Source organism: Rutidosis leptorrhynchoides, chromosome 1, assembly GCF_046630445.1.
Source record: "Rutidosis leptorrhynchoides isolate AG116_Rl617_1_P2 chromosome 1, CSIRO_AGI_Rlap_v1, whole genome shotgun sequence".
In the NCBI taxonomy this organism is placed as follows: domain Eukaryota; kingdom Viridiplantae; phylum Streptophyta; class Magnoliopsida; order Asterales; family Asteraceae; genus Rutidosis; species Rutidosis leptorrhynchoides.
The window spans coordinates 17,599,887-17,616,919 of record NC_092333.1 but is presented as its reverse complement, the minus strand read 5'-3'; the positions used below and the strand labels follow the sequence as shown (position 1 = coordinate 17,616,919).

The following is a 17,033-nucleotide window of genomic DNA, read 5'->3' as shown; positions in this document are numbered from 1 at the left end:
TTGTTGTGACGGTCTATTCTAATCATAAAACACCTAATAGTTGCAAGTGGTCTAATTGAGTTGCAAGTTAGCTTAAAAACGCATACCGATGGGTACATAGTTGCTATCAACATACTCTATCGTTGAATCTTTTTAAAATAATATATAATATTATATATTTATATTTAATATTTAATATATATATCTATCTATTCTATCTATCAATATCTATATATCATCATATCATATCATCATATGTCATATGTTATATATATGTATATATGAAAGAGTGAAAGGGAAGCAAAATTCACTTGGTTCAATATCTAAATTTGTCAAGTTATTAATTAAAGAAACATTGAATGGATTTGGTTGAGACTTTCATAAGTACTATCTTATCCCAATGGCTTTTAAGTCGATAAATAACTCAATTATTAAATCTTAGAATTGAAATACTATATTTAACTAAACCGACATAAAATATTATTAAATTTTGATCATCCTCTCAAACCAACTCTTCTACTTCACGTTATAAATATAGCAATATAGAACCATAACAGTACTTCAAATCATCCAACATATTACCCGGAACACTTCACATCAATAATCAATAAATTCATTAAAATGGCACAAAACACACCTTCAGTTCTTACTTGTAAAGGTAACTAAATATATATTTTTATAAACTTTTTGATAAATTTTTATTAAAATATGTAGATAATATATACATATATATCGAATTCGAGTGGATGCAGCCGCGGTGGTACGTGAGCTTGGTGGGTTGCCTATGGTGGAAGAGATATTGGTGGATCCACCAAAAGGATCGGAAGTTAGGATCAAAATGTTGTTTGCTAGCATTTGTCATACGGACGTCTTATGTTGCAATGGTGTTCCATCCGTACGTATTTATCCTTCTACCCCACTTCGTTTTCTTTATTTGTCAATTGCTTTTATTACTCTAAGCAAAAAAAAAAAAAAGCACACAGATGCATGAATCATGATGAGCGCAATAGAGATAACGTGTCAGATTTTAACACTCCGTATATATAACATGCCACATGGCTAACCGCGAAACTTAAATCATTTTTAATATTAATGATGTGATAGGGTGTGATGGAGGTGTTTGTTGGCTATAGTGTTAATATAGCAATTGTGATGATGCATGAAATTTGTAATTTAGTGATGAAGTTTGTTAATACTTATTATTACTGTTGTTGTTTTAAATAGTAAACTTTTCATTTTTACAATAAAACCCAAAACTTCACTTTTTATAAATTAAGACAAAAATTTTCACTTTTTACAAATTAAGAAAAATTTACTATTAAATATAATAATAATAATAATAATAATAATAATAATAATAATAATAATAATAATAATAAAAATAAAAATAAGTAGTTATTAAAAAGTGAAAAGTTATGAAGTTGATTTGTAATGAGTGAAAAATTTTGTACTCCTTCCGTTTCATATTAATTGGTCTCAAACAAAAAACACATAGTTTAAGAAATGTTATAAAAGTATTGTACTTTCTATTATTATTACAAAAATCTAATATAATACGATTCACATACATTAATGGCATAATAGAACTTAATCTTTATATTATTTTTTATTTATGAAAATGAACAATTAATTTGAAACATCCCTAATGGAATATTGGACAAAAGAAAAGGGACAGATGGAGTAATTAATTTTTAAAAAGTTAAAAATTTTGTGTTGAATAGTAAACAATGAGAAATATGTTATTCACAAATTCTAAGTTCTACATAACGGTTGAATATGTAAAGGGTCGTGTTATTTTCGTATAGAAATCTCCGTGTGTATATATATGTACACACACAAAGATATATATATATATATATATATATATATATATATATATATAATATATATATATATATATATATTCATATATATATATATCTATACATATATATACGGTACGTGTTGATCCAGAGACAATTAAGGGTAAGAGAGACATCACATACTCAATGCACATACACCTACCATATGCATATATTTTTCAATATGTGATAACAGATTGAAAAAAAAAATTCCACGTATGACAGACTGACTGCCTCGTGGGACAGACTGATCTGCACGTAGGCCAGACTAACTGCCATGTAGGACAAACGGACTGTCACGTAGGACAGACTGAATTCAATCTCTGCCACGCAAACTGGCATGTGGTTCGATCTATACCACAGAGTCTGGCACATGAATCAGTCTGTGCCACACAGACTGACACGTGGCTCAGACTGTGCCACATAGACTTACATGTGGCATATCGAAAGAAATTGAGTATGTTATTACATATTGAAGAATATGTGCATATGGTAGTTACATATGCATTCAATATGCCAGTTCTTTAGATTTTCTCATATCAAAAGTTCTCTCTAGATTTCTTCAATATATATATATATATATATATATATATATATATATATATATATATATATATATATATATATATATATGTATATATATATATATATGTATATATATATATATATGTATATATATATATATATATGTATATATATATATATATGTATATATATCACAAAGTGTCTTTACTAAATGTTCATATTTTCATCTCATCTATAATGTTCGTGAACAAAGTTTTTTCAAAAAACGAAAAAAAAAAGTTTTTGCTTCCCCCCGCTTTCCCCCGAATGGTTACTTCCCTCTTGATCCTACCACTATATATATATATATATATATATATATATATATATATAGTGGTAGGATCAAGAGGGAAGTAACCATTCGGGGGGAAGCGGGGGGAAGCAAAAACTTTTTTTTTTTCGTTTTTTGAAAAAACTTTGTTCACGAACATTATAGATGAGATGAAAATATGAACATTTAGTAGAGACACTTTATGATAAATATTTTTATTTTGGCGGGAAAACGCTCGAAGAAGTAATATATAACAATTATCGTGTTTTTCGAGCGTATTTTGAGGTTTTAGCTATTGGGGTTTAGATATTAGGGTTTAGATATTAGGATTTATAGGGTTTAGATATTATGGGTTAGAAATTTAGGGTTTAGGGTTTAGATTTAGGGTTTAGATTTAGGATTTAGATTGAGTTTTTAACACGAACGGTTTAGAGTTTAGGGTTTAAGGTTTAGGGTTTAGGGTTTGGTGTTTTGGGTTTATGGAATAAACCCAAAACACCAAACCCTAAACCCTAAACCCTAAACCCTAAACTCTAAATCGGGCTAAATTTTACTTCACAAAACATGAAAAAAAACGTTCATATTCTTCACGAACAATATTATCTTGAATGTTATTTTTGTCGATCGTTTTTCCGCCTAAATAATAACATTCATCACGAAGTGTCTCTTCTAAATGTTCATATTTTTGTGTGATCTTGATGCCGGAAAAAGAAAATTTCAAAAAAACGAAAAAAAAAAAAATTTGCTTCTCCCCGATTGGTTACTTCCCCATTGATCCTGCCCCTATATATATATATATATATATATATATATATATATATATATATATATATATATATATATATATATATATAAAGTGACAACATAGTATTTATTTTTGTAAAATAATAAAGGGGATTATTATTTTGGCTTCTGGGGAATCACGAGTCATTAAAATAATCCATGTCCAACTTATCCGTGGATGATGACTATTTTATATCAGATTTAAGCCACCATTATTTTGTGATTAGTTTTGACTAATTCCGTGACTACTCTATTGTATGTTACTATCTATTGTATGTTACTAGTGAAGTTTTGTATGTTACTATCTATTGCATGTTACTAGTGAAGTTTGAATATGTGACTTGTAAATATATCATGACCTCAACTACTATGTAATCTTGGGATTGATGGATTTGCGAAGTATTCTTTTTCTATTCCCGGGCTTTGTGTTAGCATATAACTTAAAACCGGGCATTTGACCATAGTTTTTATTTACATTTTGCAGCCTTTGTTTCCTCGTATTCCCGGACATGAAGGTGTTGGGTAAGTATCATAATTATTAGATGAAATAACAAAAATAACAATTCATCATTTTATATGTGTAAAAAGAAAAACAAACTCACACAATTAACACGAATATTTACATAACAATAATGTCCACCACATGGACTTGAATCCATGACCTCAAAGTCAGAAAAGATCCTCGATACTGCTAGGCGAAAGATCCTTTTGTTCAATTTATATATCTATGGTTACACATTTGAGAACACTGATACTTCCACCATAATTTTAGATAAATCTACCTCACACTACGTTAACATATTGTACTGTACAACTTATTTATGCACACATATGGTTGATTATAAAAAAAAGGTTGTGGAAATATCACCGCCCCACATTTAACGTATTACGAGTACGTGCAGGATGGTCGAGAGCATGGGGAAAGACGTGAACACGGGGTTGAAAGTAGGCGACATTGTGATGTCACTGTACTTGGCAGAATGTGGAGAGTGTGTAAACTGCAAATCAGGAAGGAGTAACTTGTGCCATACTTACCCTATGCGTTTAGACGGCTTGATGAATGATGGTACATCTAGGATGTCGATTGCTAGAACTGGCGAAATCACCTACCATCACATTAGTTGTTCCACGTGGTCTGAGTACACCGTCATGGACATCAATTTTGTGCTCAAGATTGACCCCAAGATACATCTCCCACATGCTAGTTTCCTCTCATGTGGCTTCACCACCGGCTTTGGTGCTCCTTGGAAAGAAGCACAAGTGCATGTCGGTTCTACTGTATCCGTTTTTGGTCTTGGCGCGGTTGGTCTAGGGGTATGATTGATTCAACCTTAACAAATGAATATCTTTTCCATTGATACATTTTTCACTTTATTGATGAATTTTATAATGAGTCATGATAATGATATATATAAACGGGTAAATTGATATGTTGTTCCCGTTCAGTCAATCCGGGGAAAGGAGATGTACGAAATATATTCGAATATTTCGTTACTGTTTTTGACCTTTTTCCTGACTACCCAAACAGAAGTTCACAATAAATGGACTATTTTGGCATGGCTTTAATTGATACAAAGTCTAAAAGAATTGGCCTAAAAATAGGTTTAGTTTGCTACTTGTTTAATAAGTACTGTTTATGTTTTCTTTTATTTAAATCTTCCAATTTACCAATTGTCATGTGTCATGTTCATCTTGTTTGGCTAATATGTTGACTTGTTTATATAAGCTTGTTATTTTTGGCCATAATTGTCATAATAAATCAATCTAATTTTAATCACATGACACAACATAGTATTTATTTATTAATGACATTTTTCATTGAATTTATATTGTGTCATGATCTCATTAATTATCAGTATTTACACGCTAATTTAATTATTACTCCGTATAATGATAATGAAATGATGATAATGATACAATATGTCATTGTTTAACATATAATGTCATTGCCTCATATATACATTTTTCTAATGGCGATTAAGAGTCACTCACGAGTCCGATCGCAATGTCGGAACTCAATCACATGATCATTTCTTTGCTACTGTCGTACCTAATCCCTGTTGAACTCATGACGTCCGCAACTTCTGAAGCTCATGGAATGGGCGGGTAACAACAAGGAAAATTTTGCAGCGAGTGGGAGTCGCACACCTGACCTTCCATATGGGAAGTCAGGTCACTAGCACTATTCCACCTCATTGTTGTCTTAATATATACGTTATGCAGATACACTCGGTTAAAGCTACATCTTATTGAATACACGAGGTACATTATCTAGCTATCTGAGTGCATGCAATACTGGTAATTTTCAGGCAATAAAGGGATCAGTTATGCAAGGGGCTTTAAAAATAATAGGAGTGGATGTAAATGTAAACAAGGCCACTAAAGGAAAGGCATTCGGGATGACGGATTTCATCAACCCGAATGATCATACTAATCAATCAGTATCAGATATGGTTAAAGAGATCACTAATGGGTTAGGCGTTGACTACTGCTTCGAATGCACTGGCGTCCCATCGTTGTTGAATGAAGCTCTTGAGTCCTCCAAAATCGTACACATTAACCAATTCAATCCTTTGATAGAACATAAAACAAACTTTTATTTACATATAATTCTTTGATTTATATTTATCTGAACATTTAATTTAACTTGCAGGGCTTAGGTACAACAGTAGCAATAGGAGCAGGGGCAGAATTTATGTCAGTTAAAAGCCCAACACTATTAAGTGGTAGGACTTTGAAGGGTACAGTACTCGGTGGTGTAAAAACTCGATCTGATCTTCCAATCGTAATCCAGAAATGCATAAATAAGGTGATGATCAAAATTCAATTTACTGATGAGGGAGTGTTTTGTGTTCATGTTAGCTAATTTATCGGCTGATCGATTCAAACGGGTTTTGGGTTAAATGACTTATTTTGCTCAATTGCTCAAATAAGTTACCGTATCTAGAAAATGCGATAATTAAGTTAATGAGCTGTGCAAATAAGCTAACCATAATAAAATATAGAGTAAACTACATTCCCACTCCCACTAGTGTGTCGCTCGTTTCACTATCTGTCACTAATTTGAGATTTTTGAAGTTCAGCACTTTGACCCTTATTTTCTTTCACTCCAGGCCATTCTTTCAAACGAAGATGAGGGTATCATTGTACTTTCCCTTTATATATATATATATATATATATATATATATATATATATATATATATATATATATATATATATATATATATATATATAACGAGAATCAAAAAATTGGCGAGAACTGCGAGAAGTGTTAGATTTACAAGGATTTTTACATGTGAGTAGATTGAATCACATATAAATGTTGATGGAGAGTAAGGTTGAACAAAAAATAGTTCGGAAAAACCTATAATTTAACTATATAATTAAATATATAATATCTCGTTCACATGTGTATACGTGTTTGTGAACATTCGAACATTTCATATAATTACAAATGAACATGTAATTTGGAGTAATGAACATATGTTTGATAATGTTATGAGCATTAATTAACATTTGCATGTAATTTGTTGCATTTAAATGCATAAAAACTATGAAATTAAACAGTTCTCGAAGTTCTCACCCTATATATATATATATATATATATATATATATATAGGAATAAAGTGAGAAAAATAATAAAATGAAATTGATACTATATAAAATAGTTCATATATATTCTTGAGGTTGAAAAAAAAAACTCAAAATAAAGTAGGATAACGGCAAGTTTTTTTTTGTTATTGTATATATTTTTTTCCTCTGACGTGATTTTCGAGCCAAGTCAAAACCCAGTGGAGAATTTTCACCCTCCACATTAAGACCAGTTTTAACCCATCGTCAGTCTCATCCGTAAGATGATATGGACTTAACTGATGAAAATTGACGGACCCTAACGGGGCGTTAGTTTTGGGTGTCAGTCAGACCACCAACGCAAAAAAATTATCATTTTGCTTTTTAACCAATCAATCATTTTTCTAATTTAATAAATATATATATTTTTATAATTAATCTATTTTTTTCCCCACTCCATTTCTAATCAGATTTTATCAAATCACCATACCCAATATTTAACACAAAAAACTGACACAACGATTAAAAAATATCAGAAACTTACATTGCTAAATCACAGTCGAATTGTACTTTTTAGCCAAATTTCCAGTAATATCATCGCCACGGTTGAAAATGGTCTGATAAACCACCTCAAAACACCACCCCCTCAACCTAAAACCACCTACAATTAATTGTTAATCGTCATCTACCACCAACCCTTCCTCTAAATGCCTACATCCTCAATTGTTCGCTCCACTCCGTTTCAATTTTCAAACCCTAATTTTTCCCAAACCCACCACCTTCAAATCATCAGTTGCCTCCATCCTCGTCAACCACGCCTATAAACAACCTACTGCAAATGACCTCCAACACTCAATTTATACCCAACTTAATCCATTATCCCTCTACTTCTGATTTTAACAAGGATTCGATTAGGGTACTGGAAATTCCACTATAATCGAATGATTATGGAGACACCATTTTCATTAGAAGACTAGCACTGAACTTCAATAAATGTTGTCCTAGTTAGGAATGTGTTAGAATCATTGGGCCCGATTGTTTCAGTCAAGGTTTGGCCATTTCGAAAATATGCCTTTGTTTTTTTAAGGCAAGTAGTCGGCATCGAATACTCTCATTTTCCATGCACGCACGCGCTTTTATGAGGATACTCGAATCACATTGCAGGAAGCCGATCCTTAAACCATCCTGAGGGGCAGGCGGACCAGAATTTGAATCCTGAATGGATCCGGAAGAAAACCCCTGGGATCAATCTGGAGCTCCATCTTTCAAGTAGATTGATTAATAGAATGGGCAGAACGAGGCTCGAACCCATGACGTAAACCCCTAGCTCCACACACAAGATGTGAGGACACCACTGAGGCAAGCATGCAATGGTGAAAATATGCCTTTGTTACTTTTGCATCTCCTTTATCCAATTGTTACTACGCTCAACTGATCACCTTTTTTTGGGGCATCCCATCTTCGTCGGATGGCCCGAGCCCTTGGTTGAGCATCTCCTTCGTATCGTTTTAAAAAGAAATTCAGATTTGGTCGAGAGCCTCAGTCAGTCTGCTCTTGTATTCGACATAATTCCATTGTGAGGAAAAAAGTGGCTCAGCTATTCACTGATTTCGTGAGGTACAAACATCGATGAAAGATTAGCGTTTTCAGGCTCGTAAAATGAACACTTCTGGTACTATCATATTCAATGGTATTGTAATTTATTTTTAATACTGAATTCAAATTATAAAAAACTCCACGTTGATAACATCACCCCTAAACTTTTCGGTGATTCGTGTATTAGAGAGTACACGACTCTTCGAGGGATCCATTCGAATCGGTGTCAGTCCTCTGGTTCCACCACATTGACGTTCAGAAGTCCACATGATGTTCGTGATTTCGACGGATCTCCTATGGTTGCAAATATACAAAAGGTTGATTTAAGGGTACTTGTCCGATTTTGCTAAATTTCAGTGCACCGATTCGAAAGTGGAATCAGGCCGGATACAAAGATTGCTCATCCAGTTTAATGGTTAATTTTCGAAGCTCGTTCGACGGAAAAGATGATATTGCTCATAAGTGAAGTGGAATATAGGGTGGTGATTGGGTGACTCTACAACCTGAACTTTTTGATTGCTCGACGACGGTGTTGGTATGATTTTTCGTATAGCGGGTGTAAGGTACCAGTACAGAACAATATCCGCCTAAAGTAAAGTGATAGTATGTTGATTGATGTTTATCCTCGGGAAGTAATCCCTGCAGACCCTAAACACGGATGAGAGATCCGTGGGGTGGCCTCAATCAATCTGTGGATTAATCTGTGGATCAATCTGTAATTGATCCGTCTAGCATTCTGTTGCTAAGCGGTTAATGTTTTAGAGTGAGAAAGAACTGTGTGAGAGAGAGAGTGTATTTCTCGCTGACTGAAGTTCAGATTCGATGTGAAATATGGTGACCCAGAGGGTTTATTTATAGGCGTAAATTGTCCGTAATTCTCGGGATACACGTGTCAATCGCTGATTAATTCAGTTATGCGAATATCTAGAATGCCTGTGGCGTGTGCTGACATGGTTGCGTGCCGCTCACGCGCCTAGTAAATGGGCTTAAGCATAGAAGTTGCCTGTAGGGCTTACGCATATCGCTGGGCGGCCTGCTGTGCGTTGGGCGAAAAATGTTAAAAACCGCTAAATATTGCCATCTTTTATGCTTTTTGATCCATTCTGCTGTATAAAAATGATGTTTTTATGCGTGTATCCCCTAGGATACACCATTAAGTCCCCCCAGTTTAATGTCTTTATTTTTGCAAAAAATAAAGTTATTAAACTAAAAAATAAAAGATGTCTTTTTCCTCGGGAACATAAACCTGCTACAGCCGTTCTGTTTCTCTGCGGCGCCAGTCACTTTTTTGATCATGGTCTGCAAAAAGTGCTTTTTGAATTTTGTTTTCAACTAAAATATATTTTTCTCGGCTATTTGCACACTCGACACGTGGCAGCATGTCGTCCATGTGATTAAGCGCCAACTACTCATCTTCCCTTCGCTTATTTAATGCCCGTATTTTACTGTTTCACATTTACTTCATCCAAATTAACTCTCATCTACCTTAAACCTCTTCACAAAATTCCCTTCTTAACTACCCAATCAATGGCTATTCTTAATGTTGAGAATATTCACAGTGAAATTTCATCAACATATTTAGATCGCGTTAGAATTGCATTCCCTAAATTCTTTAGAGCCGACACTGTTCTTCCAAGTCCTCATGATCGTGCATCTCATCCCTCTTCTGGCAAAGTTTCTATTTACGGTCGTGCACTATATTTTTCTCATTTCCATATTCGTTTCACAAAATTCTATTTAGATGTTTGCAGCTTTTACGGCGTTAGTGTTGGCCAATTTGAGCCCATGTCCATCCGAAAAATTATGCTTTTCGAAATGTATTGTCATGCTCGAAATATCACACTTTCTGTACGCCTTTTTTGTCATCTTGCAGCCGTTAAATCTTATGATAAGGGATGGTTCTGTATCAATTTGGATGGTTTTCTGCTTACTTCCAGTGACGTGTTAGAGAATTGGCAAAACACCTTCTTCTTTATTAACAGTGAAGTGATTCCCAATAATTGTTTAAAAGCTTGTTATTGGCGTACATCACTTGATCCTCCCAAAATCACCCATCCTAGGTTATCTACTGATGAACGAAAGTTAGTAAACATGATGAAAAAGGAAAGAATTCTGAATCAACGATATCCATAACACATGCTTTCTTTATGCTCCCTTAACGCTGAATGGGATGAAGCAACTCATGGTTGCGCTATTGTTATGCTAAAAACAAAGATATATTCTGGTGAAAAATTGTAGGTCGCTTATTAATTTCTAGTATCTGCATAGTAACTGCTATATATTGTTATTTCAGCTATTACTCCATTCACCGCCTTGCGCCACATTAAGTTTGATGAGCTACAATTTTCATCAGAAAAGATGATTGATGAAACGCTTGAAAAAAGCTTATCTAAGAATGAGCCTGTTGATGAGTCGGCTTTAACTCAAGAAAATTCACGCAAAGGCCGTGCCGCTGGTAATCTTTCTTTTGAATCAATAGCAGAAGCAAATCTTTTTTGCTTTTTCCATATGCCTAACAATGGTGGCTATTATAATGTTGACCCTGATAAATATCCAGTATTGAATTGTGAATCATCGTATCTGGATTGGAACAACTTTTTAAATAACAACTGCTATTTTAATCCAGCCATGTCATCTGAAGAAGAAACACAGAGAAGGCTTGCTCTTCCGCCTCCTGTTCAGCGTAACATAATAGGCGAAAGCAGCTCACAAATTAGTCTCCCTAATTTAGATACTGCTGGCTTGTCATCCATTTTGGCGGGTCCTCCAGGTAGCTATGAGGATTTTATGAAATACCTTGAAGCTATGGTGTCCCCCTCACTTCTCCATTTGTTTGAAAGTCTATATGATGGTGATGCTCGAAAGTGTCAAGCGCAAGGCATTATGGAATATTGCTGCATAGTTTAACAATTTGAAACGTTTAGAATGTTCTCATCAGGTTCATCGGGATAAATCAGAGAGAATTGAGAAGGATTCTGAGCTAGTGAAAACTGCTAAACTTGAACTGGATACTGCTGTTGCTGCTAAGCGTGCTGCTGAGGCTCATTTTGTTGAAATGGCCACAAAAGAAAAATGGTACCTTAATAAAATCGAAACACTAACCAACTCTGAAAATGCCTTATAGGAAAAATTACAGGCAAGTCAAGATGAAAATAGGCGACTTATTGCAGACATTCCGAAGATTGTGAAACATGCCTTTGCTTTCGAAAGATTGACAAAACCATTTGATGAGTTTATCACCGTTGCGCTAGACGCTGAATGGATAAGGTTCTTGGAAACTCTGAAGAAGGATGTGCCTGATTTTCCTAAATCTTTGCCTGATACCCTCACATTGAAATTGAAGCCAGATGCTATTGATAGGGTCAAAGTAATAGGTGATCAAATAGAACACTTAATGTTTCCTGAATTGGAGAATGTATGTAATAACCCTGCTACATCAATGGATGATGTATTGAATTTGAAACTTTGATATGTAATGTTTGTATTATCTGTTTATATATATATATATATATATATATATATATATATATATATATATATATATATATATATATATATATATATATATATATATATATATATATATATATATATATATACTTTGTATTTTTTGTCAAAGCTTTATATGTTTGATTAGAACAATCAAAAATGATGGCTAGACATTTAATGTTTGCATTATTTTACGTCATGACGGCCGTAGATACAATCTATTGCCTGGATGTTCAGCGGAGTTCTACGTCATCCGCTGCCATTTAAACCTTTTGTGTATGATTGAACTTCTGCCACCGAGATTAAATTTCTCTTCTGTAGGCAGGGATAACACACAACTTTGTGACATCTCATAAAAATCCTTGGCCGGATAAAAATTATGAACATTTTGCTTATAAGAATAACTGCTTGAATTCTTATTACTTAAATAAATTTTTACATTTATGATTGCATCTCATATTTAGAATAGTTGATCAAGCTATTTGAATATGCAATACTACGCATAAAATTTCTTTAAACTCCATGTGCCTGTAATTCCTCACCGGACGGCGCTGCAAGGGTATATGATCCATTAGGATGTGCTTTTATGATTTTGTATGGCCCTTCCCATCGTGGCCCGAACTTCCCTTGCTTTGCTTGTCTGCTTGCTTCATTATCCTTTAATACCAAATCACCTTCGCTGAATTGCATATGCCTGACCCAATTATTGTAGTATTTTTCCATTCGATGTTTGGCATCCGTTTGACGGATAGCGGCCATAATCCGCCTTTCCTCTAATAAATTTGAGTTTTTACGTAAGACAGATGAATTGTTTTATACATCAAATGCCAAAACCCTTGTGTTGGCACACGGATTTCTGCTGGTATTACTGCCTCAGTGCCATATACCATACTGAACGGTGTTTCTCCTGTGCTCCATTTAAGTGTTGTACGATGAGCCCACAAAACATATGGTACTTTATCTACCCACTTAGTCAGACTTAAACCAAGTCTAGCGTTTATGCCAGCTACAATTTCCTTGTTTGTAACCTCAACTTGGTCGTTCACTTGAGGATGAGAAACGGAGGTAAATGTTTGTTTAATGCTTAACTCTTCACACCAACTTTTGAACGGGTTATCTACAAATTGTTTACCATTATCACTTACAATTTCATCTGGCAAACCATATCTACACACGATGTCATTCCATACAAACTTCTTTATGTTTTCACCCGTTATCCGTGCTAACACCTTTGCTTCAACCCACTTAGTGAAAAAATCAATTGCAACCACCAAAAACTTTGCATTTCCAACACTTCTTGGAAATGGCCCTACTATGTCAATTGCCCACTTACAAAATGGCCATGCAGATGATACTGAGATTAAATCATATTTTGGTAAACGCTGGACAGTTCCATGCCGCTAACAGGCATCACATGCTTTGATTATCTCTGTTGTATCTCTGTAAATTGTTTGCCAATAATATCCTTGTCTCATTATCCGTACCACAACAGTTCTATAACCATAATGTTGTGCACACAAACCTTCATGCATCTCTTTCACCACATCTATAGCTTGTTGTGGTGCTAAACATTTCAAATTTGGACCACTAAAAGATTTCCTGTAGAGCACACCATTCTCCAAGACATAAAGCGGAGCACTTACCTTTATCTGTCTTGCTTCTATAACATCAGCTGGTAGTGTTCCGTCTTGCAAATACTTTATATAGGGAGTCATCCAACATGATCCTGCTTCTTCAACTGTTGCTAATACCACTTTTTCATCAATTATTTATCTTTCAACACCTTCACCAAAACTTTCTTATGCAAATGATCAAATGTTAAAGTTGCTAGCTTGCTCAGCACATCTGCTTTTTTTTTATTTCTTGATATTTGTACAACTTCCGAAGTTTCAAAATTTTTGAAAATCTTTTCAATCAATTGTAAATATCGTTTCACTGAGATATCTTTTGCTTCAAATGCTCAAGTAACTTGCTGTACAACAATCTGAGAATCTACATAGGCATGCAAATGCTTTATTCCCATCTCAGATGCTATGCAGAGATCGGAGAGCAATGCCTCATATTCTGCCTCATTATTAGATGCATAAAAACAAAACTTAAGTGCATTTGTATGTTCTTCCCCTTCTGGGATGGTAAGCACCAATCCTGCACCAACTCCTTCCTCACTTGATGCACCATCAGTATGCAACTCCCACATACAATTACTGTTTTTGACATTTTGTGAATAATCCACTTTTTCAGTTGTTTCTAGAAGGAAATCTGCCAAAATTTGCCCTTTAACTGCATGTTATGGTGAGAAATTTATTTCATATTCTCCTAACAGAACTGCCCATTTTGCTAAACGTCTTGATGACTCTGGATGTTCCGAAATTTGCTTTATTGGTTGATATGTTAAGATAAGAATTGAATGCGCTTGAAAATAGCGTCTGAGTCGCCTAGGTGTGTGCGTTAAAGCATATACCAATTTTTCGATGGGCGGATAATTGACTTCACTTTGCTGTAATATCTTACTGACAAAGTATATTGGTATTTGCACCTTTAACGACCCAACCTGTCATATTCCGGCCCATAATTTTTTTTCCTTTATAGTATATTAATATTATTAACGTTAAGGTCCCATTTATATTTTCAAAACGCTTCCATTACAATACTAAATTTTGAACAACTTTAAAACGTTTAATACATAAGTTTAATTAACCAAATGGGCATATACACCATAGTTTACTAAAATTCAATTGCATCGTCAAAAAATATTTCGGCTCGACTAGTTTAATTTCCAACAAAACTGAGCATGGTGATTGGGGATACGCTACCCAATCCTAATCAAAAGTCTAGAGCACAATCTTCTAAATCAACCCGCAAGCACTAGTCCCCATGCTTACCCAAGCCGCCACCATGCGAACCTATAAAAATGTAAACAACGAGAGGGTAAGCTATGAAAGCTTAGTGAGTATAAACATACTATATACATACATATACATAAAATGAATACGTATAACCAAACACAAAAAGTAAACGCATACCGCAATCCAAGTATAACTAACAAGCTATACCTACGTACCACCAAGCCAAAATCCGCAAGATTAGCGACAATGTACAATAAGTATATACACGCATATACAAAAATATAACCAAGACACCAAGGTTAACCCCTTAACCTCATACATATGAAGGTTGGCCGAACTACCCGAGCCTTAGTGAATTCGCACTACTCGAGATTCACTTCCTTCACCGCTTCAACAACCGAGGTTGGCCGAACTAACCGTGCCCTAGTGAATTTGCACCACCCGAGATTCACCACCTCATCACTAAGATGACCGAACTACCCGAGTCATCATGAATCCGCACTACCCGAGATTCATCTCCTCAACATCATCAACAACAACGGGGTTGGCCCGACATGCCAACGTGAATCCATATACGCCAAAGATTCACTACCCCAAGGGTGGTAACCCAAAACGCATAAGCGTACAACATGGACTCAAACTCCAAGAATCCATTTTTCCCATCACATGTAAAGTGAATCCGAGCAAGGAACACTCTACCAACCCGCACCCATCCTATGCATACATACGCATATAATATATTTACACTCACCTTGAAATCTTGATGGATGCAACCAAATAATCCGAAATCGCCAATGGGACGTACCTATTCCATTAATCACATAACAAACAGCACAATTAGGGTGGATTTACAAATCAACCCAAATTGACACTTAGTGAAATTTCGACCCAAATGCACTTCCAAACACAACCGCCCAAACTAACCAATAATCACTAACACAAGTGATAATGGTCCTAAAACACCAATTAAACCAAATCATAGGTGTTAAAGACCTCTCTTGCCCAATTTGACACCTAAACTCTAATTTTGACCTATTTCAAAATTAGTCAACCAAAACACCCAAAATGGTTCCAACGCTTCCATAATCACTAACACTAGTGAAAATGGTTCCAACAACGCCAACTTAACTAAACCACAAGTTTTAAACACTTGTCTTCACCAAAATCAACTTACAACTCTTATTTTGACCCAATTCAAAATCAAGTTTCCAACAACACCCATTTGGGTTCTTTCAACGACATAATCACTAATCATAGTGATTACACTCAAATTAAAGCCCTAATCATGGCTAAATCATCAACTAACCCAAATCCCTCCAACAACAACAATAACTAGTCACCATAAACCCACTTCATCATCTAAATGGGTTTTACAACTAACAAGCTCAAAACCCTAACTTGAATATCAAATCATAAAGATGAAATTCAGAGTTGAGAATTACTAATATAACCACAACGTAGCCATGAGCGAGATGACCAACTTTAATACTTGAGACTTGACCCAAATCACCCTTCTTCTTCCTCAAATCTCCAATTCTCTCTCTAGAAACCCAATCTCTCTCTCTAGGGTTTGATAAGTGTGAGTGTGAAGGAGAAGGAAGAAAATGGGTTAGGATAAGGTTTTGGATCAGTTTTAAGGCTAAAATCCCGTCCATAACTCGAAATGACCAAAACACCTTGAACAACCCCTTTTAAATTCGAGTTGGAAAACTGGCCTGGCAACGCGTCGCGTTTCGCGACAGGCCATCGCGTTTCGCGACAAAACGAACCAGGACGCGATAAAGGCAACTACAACGTGACATATTGATCAGGAATCCAAGGAAAATTAGCCATCGGGTTTTGATCACACATGTCACGTCTCGCGACTAACTGGGAGGCGATACACCATATTAAAACGCGACAGTTGACCTGGTCGCACCCAATTCCACTTTTAAGAACTTCCAAAGTCAAATGTGGTCAAGTAAATACGTCCAAATGATCAAATACCTATTCTTGGACTCCATATGACGCCCCGAGCGTCATGTTTAGAAAAACGGGGTGTTACAACTCTCCCCCACTTAAATTCGATCACGTCATCGTGATCTTAGTCAC

General features: G+C 35.0%; 1 protein-coding gene across 1 annotated transcript in view; it reads left to right on the top strand.

The window, feature by feature from the left end:
- Positions 1 to 600: 600 nt before the first annotated feature.
- Positions 601 to 17,033, top strand: part of LOC139843383 (alcohol dehydrogenase 2-like) — a 61,710-nt gene continuing 45,277 nt past the window's right edge. The window contains exons 1-6 of the mRNA XM_071833485.1: positions 601 to 637; positions 732 to 874; positions 3,923 to 3,960; positions 4,341 to 4,752; positions 5,748 to 5,987; positions 6,092 to 6,247. Of these exons, the coding sequence (XP_071689586.1) occupies positions 601 to 637; positions 732 to 874; positions 3,923 to 3,960; positions 4,341 to 4,752; positions 5,748 to 5,987; positions 6,092 to 6,247 (1,026 nt within the window). The remainder of the gene's footprint in view (positions 638 to 731; positions 875 to 3,922; positions 3,961 to 4,340; positions 4,753 to 5,747; positions 5,988 to 6,091; positions 6,248 to 17,033) is intronic.